At 41.5% G+C, this 9753-nt stretch overlaps 1 protein-coding gene across 8 annotated transcripts in view; it reads right to left on the bottom strand.

Moving 5' to 3' along the window:
- Window positions 1–2577: 2577 nt before the first annotated feature.
- The window catches only part of NEUROD6 (neuronal differentiation 6), a 28522-nt gene continuing 21346 nt past the window's right edge, over window positions 2578–9753 (bottom strand). For 5 of the 8 annotated variants that reach the window (XM_083822220.1, XM_083822219.1, XM_083822223.1 and 2 more), the window contains 2 exons: window positions 5893–6418; window positions 2578–4502 (listed from right to left, as the gene is read on the bottom strand). In XM_083822220.1, coding sequence (XP_083678346.1) covers window positions 3468–4481 — 1014 coding nt within the window. In that variant the 5' untranslated portion in view covers window positions 4482–4502; window positions 5893–6418 and the 3' untranslated portion in view covers window positions 2578–3467. The remainder of the gene's footprint in view (window positions 4503–5892; window positions 6419–9753) is intronic. The other 3 variants (XM_083822226.1, XM_083822224.1, XM_083822225.1) reach the window with 1 other exon arrangement.

The following is a 9753-nucleotide window of genomic DNA, read 5'->3' as shown; positions in this document are numbered from 1 at the left end:
GGCAAAGAGTTCCACTGTGCAACAAACCCACATAAGAAACAGCTTTGGTTTTTTTTTTTTGTCAGCTTTGGGGTTCTCACCTTTACATTTGATGGAAGCTTTCATTACTCTTATGCTAAAGGACAGAGATTAATAGAAACATCTCACCTAATTTTTCTGGAGCAGTCGCCGTTTTGCATATTTCTGTCCTCGAGGAAGTGAAGGTAGTTAGGAGAAGAACAAGGCAGACAGAACTGAGCAGCTTTGTTTTTGCTGTGTGAATGGGGCTGAGAGGAGGCAAACCTTGCAATACAGAGATGGGATAAAGAAACCCACTGGCTTATACTCCTGTGGGTTGAAATCACTATGACTTTCTTGATACTTGGATTTTGTCTCTAAAACAAGGCAACTTCAAAGTGATTCATAAATCACTTCAGAGCCCTTATGTTCTGTGACAGACCAGCTAAGGTGCACAGAAATGTTTGTTGTGTGTGTAACAGAGAAGGTGTGTGAGAGAGCCTGCTTTCCAAGGAATTCCCTATCTCAAAATCTCTAAATAATCCATACCTTCCCAGACAGGGAATGTCTTTTTTTTTTATACTTTTTTTTTTTGATGCTGTCTCAATATTTTTCTATGACTTGCTCCATTATTTATTCTGGACTGGCTTTCCAATTTGCAATGCCCTGAGCAAGTGTGGTGCCTGCCTTGAGCTACCAGAGGGGGAATCTGGCTGTGAATTGCCTCCCCATCTGTCGCGGAGTGAGCGAGAAAGATCCGAACTGGCAGGGAGGGGTATTTCCCCCCCCCCTCCTTCCTCTTGGTTCTGCTGCCAGAAGGGAAAACTGGAACTGGCCCATGAGTTATTAAGTTAATATAGGGCCATGGAGCTGGAGACCCCCAGATTGCAGAGCCCGAAGTCCTAGCACCCCTTGGGTGCCTGCTAAACGTATCGTGACAGGCATCGCCTCCCCTCAGTGCAGAACTTTACAGCTGCTGCTTTGCTCGCAATCCGTGTAGACGCACCCTTCTCTGGCTCAGCAACGCAGCTCTGAGGCACTGGGCTAACTTGCAGCCTCCTGTAGGAGGCTCTTCTGAGAAAACTTGGCTAGATATGTTGCCTGCTACTGCTCAGAGGGAGGACATCTCCCCCCCATGTGTGCTGCACAAGATCCCCTGTTTCTGGGCACACTTGCCTATGGTTCCTTGTGAAATGTATTAATGTGTATCCTGGTATCTCGTGCAAATCTGTGCCCAGGACTGCAAGCTTTCTTCTCTTTGACCAGCTGCTTCTTTCTTCTACCCTCTTTTGTTGCCTACCCATCCTTTGCTGAATATCAGGCAGTTCTGAAGAGCAGCAAAAGGAATTTATTTTACCCTATTCTCTTTCCCCACACTTCTCTCATATTCAGTGCAAAACACCCGGGGATGTTTTTGACCTGGCAGTCATTCCCATCACCTTTCATCCCATGCAAGAACTGCTGCTTACACCTTCCACAGCCCTGACGCTGTTGACTGGCAGGATAATCCTGATCAAACGCCCTGAACAGTGGCTCAAAACTCTGCTTCAAGAAGCTTTATTTTGGGCTTGACACTTATGTCTAAAGAGGATGTTGGTTGAGCAAACCCCATGTCCAATGCTCACCCCACTCCCACTAGCTTGGGAGCATTTAGACTGTGATCTACGCTTTGGGACTTTGAGCGGCTGGGGTAGTAGCCTGGTCTTATTTAGCAGAGATGGGAACCTGCTGTTGTCCTGAAGAAGAGCTGCAGTGTGTGATGGGGCAAACTGTTTACAAGTGACACTTGTGAAATTAGGCAAATTATCAAGATAAATGGTGCTGTCCCCTCTTTGTCAAGCTGTCCCTCAAGTGAGGGTCTAAGGCTCATGTGATGTTAACAAGATGTGGCCCAGACCGATTCAGCCTGGGGTCTCTAACATGCAGGTAGAATCTGCACCTTTTATGTAGTTTTGGAAAGGGATTCCCTGCTCAGTTCTGGTTTAGCTTTTTGGTACTTCAGGTGAATGACTGTCTGTTAGCTGTTATGTATCCCTCAAAATCAAGACATTTTGCCCCTTCACAGATCTAAAGGCTGATTTTGAGCTCAGTTATAGCTCATCAGGAAATAGCTCTGAGCAACTAGAAAGCAACCAAGGCTCAACTGAGCTCTACCTCTTAGGGCACGAGTGACTGTGCAGACTCCACTCACTGCTCAACTAACATAGATTGCAGACACCTCTGTAGTTTGTGGTGCAGTTTATTAGCAAAGACGAAGTTCAGCGGTGTTCAGGAAAGCCCATGACCTCCATGTGCGCTCAGAGCATTACCCGTATGAAGTTTAGCATCTGCGTTTCATTGAGCTATAAACTTACCTTCTTCCTCTAATCTGTGTTTTATTTAGCACATAGCATACAGCTGTTTCTGTGCTATTTTGGGTCTGCTTTTGCTGTGTTGCTAAAGTAAAATACTGTGAGGTTTTCCCTGATAATTCAAGATTTCCATCCCCAGGCTCAAGCACTATGGGGGTGCAGGAGAGAAAGCTGTGTAGGCAAGACCAAAGGCAGCTGTATACTGTGAAAGAATAAGTATCAGGCAAAATACAGTATCACAGCTAATAGGTATATTTTAAAAGTGGAAACATCTATGTTTAATTGCATTTAAAATACGTAGTGAGAAACCACAGTTATACATTGTTATAACAAACCTTTACATCTGAAGTCAGAATAATACAAAAAAAGTGCTGAATATATGTGGTCAAAATAACTGAGGCAAAATTTTGACATCTTCTAAAATATTAGCATGTGGTCCCTACCAGTGACACTCTAAAGGTCAGGCTGAATAATCTCAGTGACAATAAAGTCTTTTTGTTAGCTTACCCAAAAACAACTGGAAAAACCTGTTTTTTGTTGCCTTTTTTTTTTTTTGCATAGCTTTCAATATTGCTGCACTCTCACCTCTGCATATTGCAAGCCCATCTCAGTTCTGAGATAATTTCTTTAAAGTTCTGAATATTTTTAATCCAGTTCTCCTTCAAATACATAATATATAATTTCTACCAATTATAAATACATCATTTTTATTCATCTGATTTCAATAACATGCATTTGTATAATTACTGTACAATCAAAATAGACATTGACTTTACACAGTGTGTATGCTTTTATTTCAGCAGAACTGTTCAGACACACTGCTCAACAAATCAAGCAAATAGGGAAATAAAAAGGAAAAAAAAAAGGAGGAGGGGGAATAACCTCTGGGAAGAAACAAACTCACAGTGTTTACAGACAAAAAAAAATAAAGGAAAGGAAAAATACTTATCGGTAAAAGGATTTATTAATACATAGAAAATCCCCACAATAGTTGAAACACACTTTAGAAACTAGTAAACACATTAAATAGAGTTGTGCCAATTACTCAGTGCCCAAGCATCTGCTCGCTCTTAATTAGATGGGGAGGTGAATGACCACTGTTTATTTTCATTTTCCTCATTAATTATGAAAAACTGCATTTAATTCATCTTGCATGGTGAGAGACTGGCTGCGCAGATGTAAGTCGTAAGGGAAGTGGCTCTCTGTAGGCAACCTGAACATCGAGCTCTGCCCAAGGGGACCCCTGGGTGGCACTGCACAGTAATGCATGCCGTAATTGTAATTTTTGCCATAGTCCAAGCTTTCTTCTTGCTTCAGGGAAAATATCCCATTATAGTTAATTGGGGGAGGACTTAAGGGACCTTCAAACTGTGGGCTGGCACACTCGGGGGAAGTGCTCTCGTAGAAGGACTCGTACGCGCTGCAATAGTTGTAGGGTTTCATGGACTTGGAGTTGTCGAGAGTCCCGTGCCCTGGGGGGGTGCCGAGCTCGGGGCTGTGGTAGGGGGGGTAGAAGGTGGAGTAGGGCGAGCGGGCATGATGGGCGCCTTCACCCGCCTGGCCCATCAGAAAGCTTCGGGCATTCAGCTGCAGGCATCCTGCCACCAAGTTTGTCGTTGGCTGGGACAGACCCTTGCACAAGTTTTGGACAAAGGTGAGCAGGTCGGGCCTCTTGCCAATTCGCAGGATTTCGGAAAGAGCCCAAATGTAGTTCTTGGCTAGTCTTAAGGTTTCTATTTTAGACAGTTTTTGTGTTTTAGAGTAACAAGGGACCACTTTCCTTAAATTGTCCAGGGCGTCGTTAAGGCCATGCATCCGGTTCCTCTCTCGTGCGTTGGCTTCTTGTCGCCTGAATTTGATCCTTTCCATCCTGATCTTGCTCGTCTTTTTTTTCCGAAGGCCCCTTCGCCTGGGCAAGCCGTTCTCATCCTCCTCTTCCCTCTCTTCCTCTTCCTCCTCTTTCTCTGTGTCTTCTCCAGGAGATCTTTTAATATTCTTTCCTCGGAGTACAATCTGCTTCGAAAAGCTTTCCGGGTTCTTCATTTGCTTTTGGTCATCGCTTTCTCTGGAAAACTTTCTGCACATCTGGGATTCTGGCATTACAACAGACTCATCAAACGGTAGTGTTAGCATGGTTCTATAATCTTAAGTTACCTGAAAGAGGGCCAGCACAATATTTAAATATTTCCATTTATAAAGTTTGCCGACTTACAGACACATCCTCATGCACCTTGAATGTGTCTGAGTGCACGCTGTATGTATAGGAGTGCGTGTGCATGTGTATAAAGGCACAATCTACATTTTTCTCATAAAAGGTCAATTGCAAATGCTTGCTTATCAAAAAATAAGTGCTATCTGGAATTTTAAAATCACTTGAAACATTCAGGATCTCACAACAAAAAGCCACATTTCTTACAGATAAGTAGAGTAAATCAATATTTAAAATGCACAATTACCTCTCATCTCATTTATCTTATTTTTAAACAAGCCCTTCGAACCCTTGCCACCATGGAATTCAAAGAAATGCAAAACATGATAAAGCAATACAGAAATTTCATTAATCCAAATTCCTCTGGGTGAAAAAATGAGAAGAACGAGAGCAGTCTTAAAATTGAAAAGTGCCACATCTCTATTAACTGATGGTTAAACATTTTTTAAATCACTTTAAACTTAAATTTCAGAGTTTTGTCCCTCCACATTTCTTCCTTTTTGAATCAAGATATTAAACTCCTGTAAGTTACAGTGGGTGAGAAAATATATTAATGGAACATCCCCCCAAATTACTCAGCTAGTAATCAAAAAATGAAGTATTTTTTTTCTAATGATTTCTATGAAAATCACACATTACTTATTTCATACTTAGAAAAAAATCAGGAAGCACTGAACCCTAAATGTATTCAGATCAGAATTAGGAAATAAAATCTCCCTACCTTTTTTTTTTTTCTTTTTCCCAGCAAAAAATCTAAATCGTATTATATACTTGGCTAGATTTAACTTATTTACTTATTTTTTTTTCCTCTTTTTTTTTTTTTTTCCCTCCCCCATCGTTTAGAGGGGGGAAAAAATTTCCCTGCACACTATAGCAGTGTTTATGTTTTGCAAGGCTCAGGCGTATCCCCCAGCCCCTGGCTGACAGCAGCGGGCTGTGGGCTCTGGCTGCATTCGTGCACGTGTGCTCACAATCCAGGCTGAAACAGGGAAATAATTTCCCCCTTCCAATTATTTTTGCTTTTGTTTTCAGTTTGGGAGCAGCAAACACTTGGACTCACGGTCCTCAAAGAGACAAACAAAACGAATGCAGGGACTTAATAGAACAAAACTAAACAAAAACCCCGGTAAAAAACTAACTCTAGCACTATTGTCTACATACTTGCAACATTACATCGCACCAACGAAAGTATGCAATTGCATCAGAAGAATAAAATGTTAGGAGGAGTTATTAGAGAGTAAATAGCATACATAAAATACAAGACAATGATACTGTATCTTTAAACACTTGCATGCACACCCAGCACCAACTGAAATATATCTTTATTTGTATTACCTTAGCTTTTTATTTCATTCAACAATCAGTTTTCATTTTTTGCCTTCCAAATCTTTTCAGTCTGAGTGTCGCATCGTCTCCTGGAGTCTAGATCTGTGTATATCTGCACTATCTCATTGATCTCTAAAAAGTGACATTGATGCCAACTGCCAGAGCTGGTACCCATGCCATCTGCTAGTGACGTCACGGGGCAGAGAAAACCACGTGAGCCTTTCTCCTGGGACCTTCATTCTGCACTGATCATCTGGCATCCCTCTAAGTGGGTACCAGCATTCATGTATCAACACAGAAGGTTAGACTGATAGAAGAAAAAAAAAAAAAAGAAAAAAAATCTGCACCAGCGTTGCACATGCAGTAGGTGCTTTTCCACTGGAGCTGCTTCTTTTTAGCAGCCTAGCTGCATGGATAGACATGCCAACATTTGGTGCTATCCCTGCCTACAGGTACGGCTGCCCTGTAGTTGTTAATACAGTATTGTTTATATAAAAAGTGCTGTCTTGTATTGATCGAAGTCCCTCCGGTGCACCTGGTACCCAGGAGAAAAAAAAAAAAAAGGAAGGCAGGAATTGGGATGCATTCTGTTACTATATAGCACAGTCACAAAAAGTAGTTCTTGTGTGATTCTGTTGTGAGCGATTTCGGGGTGTGGGCTTTTTTTATTGTTTTGGTGTTGGGTTTTTTTGTGTGTTTTTTTTTTTTTCTTTCTATTTTCCTCATCTATCTATTTATTTATTTATTTATTTTTGTTGAAGTGCAGTGTGTTGCTACAGTACACAGGATAACAGCAGCAAATCCCCTACTGCCGTTAAGAAATCCTCCCCTCGCGTCCTTCGGCATTTTTTGACCTCCCCCCCTAAAAGAGGCGTTAGAAGAAAACTGTGAGAGTTCCAGTGTCACAGTGTGAGGATCGAAGCATTGCCCTTTCCGATGATGAGCGGTTTGCCGGGCAGACCCAGTAATCTCTTGCTCGCACCCTTCCCGCCCCTGGTGTGTGTGAGGATTCGGGGTGCTCATGGGGTTTCTTCTGCCTGCCTGGCCTGTTGTGAGCACTTCCCTGAAACCTCAAACGCGAGGTCTCGTCGCTGGCAGCATGTCCTGCCTCTTCCTCTGTCCTTCCCCTCTGTGCTTCCATGTGCCCCTTTGCAGCTCCTTCCCTTGTGCCCTTTTCCCATCTCCTTTCTCCCTCTGCCCATCAGCTGCCTGCATCTCCTCCTCGCCTCTCTGCTCTTGCTCCCTTAACCCTTTTGTCTCTTCCCTCAGACAAGAAACTGTTAAATGGAGCTGACAAAGCCTCTCGGCTCAGCCCGGCCATGGAGCTTATGGCAAACTCCACCTTGGTTTGTTTTTTAGATGTTTTGCGGTGTTTTCTTACGAGGGGCACGTCACACATAAGCGATATCAGGAGAGTCACAGGGAGGACGACATGTCATCTTGGAAACATTTTTTTGAAAGTTTGCTTTTATTATTATTGTTTATCACTGCCTTTTAGCGACTAAGTAATCTCTATTTTAAAAAGTGAGATGCTGAGTATGCTTTTAGTATTAAAATAATCCCTGGTAGAGCTGCTATTGTTATGGGTCTGTGTCAGCGTTTCTGTTATAAATCCTGTTTTTGAAAGGTTTATAACTCATCTGCGTTAATTCACATTGGGCCCAAGCTTGGCTTTAATGTTCTGAGCCCTGATCCAATTATTTTGTTTTCACAAAGTTTCATTTAAATCTGGACTTTTTTAATTAAAAAAAAAAAAAAAGAGAGGCAGCAGCAGAACAAGGTGTGCATGCATGTGTGCTATGTGCATCTATGTGTATGTGTTCAATAATGTCAGGGTCCCTGGCTGAAATAAAATCCCTCCTCTAAACTTTGTGTGTGTGTGTATAAAAATATATATTTTTAAGAGAAACAAGGAATATCAGGTCATTCCCTCTTTATAGAGCTCAGACCTCTTTTTATTTTTATTTTTTAAAGCAAATGTATTTACAATGAGAAAGATGTTAAAACTTAAGTGGCAACTGTTCAAAAGGAGCAAGAGCTGTATTATTCATAACATTCATTTCATTTTATCCCAAATATTACAGTCTGTGTAACAGAGAAGAGGGTAGAATCCCATTATTCTCAATAGGAATTTATGTATTAAGATTTATATTGTGGAAGGTCCTAAGGGTTGTCAACCTTTTCAAGGATTTTGCATATTCAGAGTATTATACAATGCACGATAATCTAAATATGCAAAGTCCCGGGGAACTGAACCCTGTTTCAATGCATACTAAAAATATTACAAGAAATTGAAGGAAAGGTCGACATTGTAGTGTCTCTGTGTTAAGAGAAGGCTGTAAAAATTTCCAGTTATATTGCCCAACCTCCAAAAAATGCTTTTATTAAAATATTTTCTCTTTTTTTTTTTCCTCCTGAAGTTTTTGGTTTTTTTTTAACTACTCAAATATTACCATAATATGCATTTTTGAATGGCTCATAGTGGTACTAAAAACAAAATAAATGAATTAGACCGTGCTGGAGGATTCCCTCTGTAGCAGTAACATTACATTTTTGCAGATTTTTAATCCATCATTTGACCTTTTTAATATTTTCAAATAAATAGTGGAGAAACAAAATAGCTGAGATATCAAGGTTTAAAAAGCCTCTACTGTGCATGCATAATAACTTTTCATAAGGATTTTACTACGCATTTTGTATTATGGATCCATGATATGCAAATGTGTCCTGCTGTTAATATGCATTCACAGCATACCCCATAACTGCTGCTTTGCTGTCTAGTGTGAATGCATGTTAAGAATAATACACAAAACACAGTTAAATGCACTCTGTAGAATGACTACATGACACCAAATATGTTGCTGAACATATACCATGATTTTTTTCCTGAGCCCAAGCTGTATAGTTTTGAATTATAAGTGACTCTCTTACAAATGCAATACTATCACAATGCATGAAACAGAGCTAAGCATTAACAGAGCCACTGAAATAAGAACTAGTTCAAAGGACTGCAGAACCTCCACAGCGCATTGGAGGGACTGACCCAAACTGCGCTGCAATCAATGGGAGGCCTTCCAATAACTTCAGTGTTATCATCAGACCTCCAAGGAATGTCTCTACTCTTTTCATTATTATTATTAATTAAAAAAAAAAAAAAAAGTCATCCTTTCCCACCCTGACATATCTTCCAGTTGCACTATATCAGGAGAACTGCACCCAAACTCCAGAAACTCTAATGGTGTTTGCTCAGGACCAGTTTTTGATGCCTTTGTCATTTGGGTTTGGTGTGTTGTTTGTTGTTTAGTGTGGATCCTTCACTGGTAGCAAAGAGACCTCATGGGAAATGGGGGACTGTTCAGAAGTGTGAGTGAGAGTTAGCCAAATATTTTTCTTTTCCTCATCCCCTCATCTTTCCAGTGAAAGCACTGAAAGCCACAGCAACTCTGTTCCCCGTGCACATAAAGACCTGATGCAAAATCCTGCAATGCAAAACGCCCTCTTTTTCACACCTGATTCAGAGTGTCCTCCTACTGCAGCACTTGTATGCACAGCCCAAATGCCTGGGGAGGACCAGAAACACCCCTCAAAACCTGCTTGGCTCCAGCACTTGGTGTCTGCACCTCAACCAACGTGCCATATGCACTTCATGTGCCTCCTGTGTATCCCATGCGCAACCAGTGCTCTGTAGCACCAGAGCAATGGACCTCCCCAACCAGAGGTGACCCAACCCTGTATCCATCCCTCCACATCCCCAGTACAGCACTGTAGGCTATGGACAGCTTTCTGAAGGGAACCTGCCTTTCCTGTCAAGTCATCTGAGCCCTCTCCCACCACCACTAAGATGATGTACAGGGATATATGTCCTTCTCT

The sequence above is a fragment of the Anser anser genome, assembly GCF_964211835.1.
Source record: "Anser anser genome assembly, chromosome: 2".
In the NCBI taxonomy this organism is placed as follows: domain Eukaryota; kingdom Metazoa; phylum Chordata; class Aves; order Anseriformes; family Anatidae; genus Anser; species Anser anser.
This window is presented reverse-complemented; position numbering and strand designations above follow the sequence as displayed.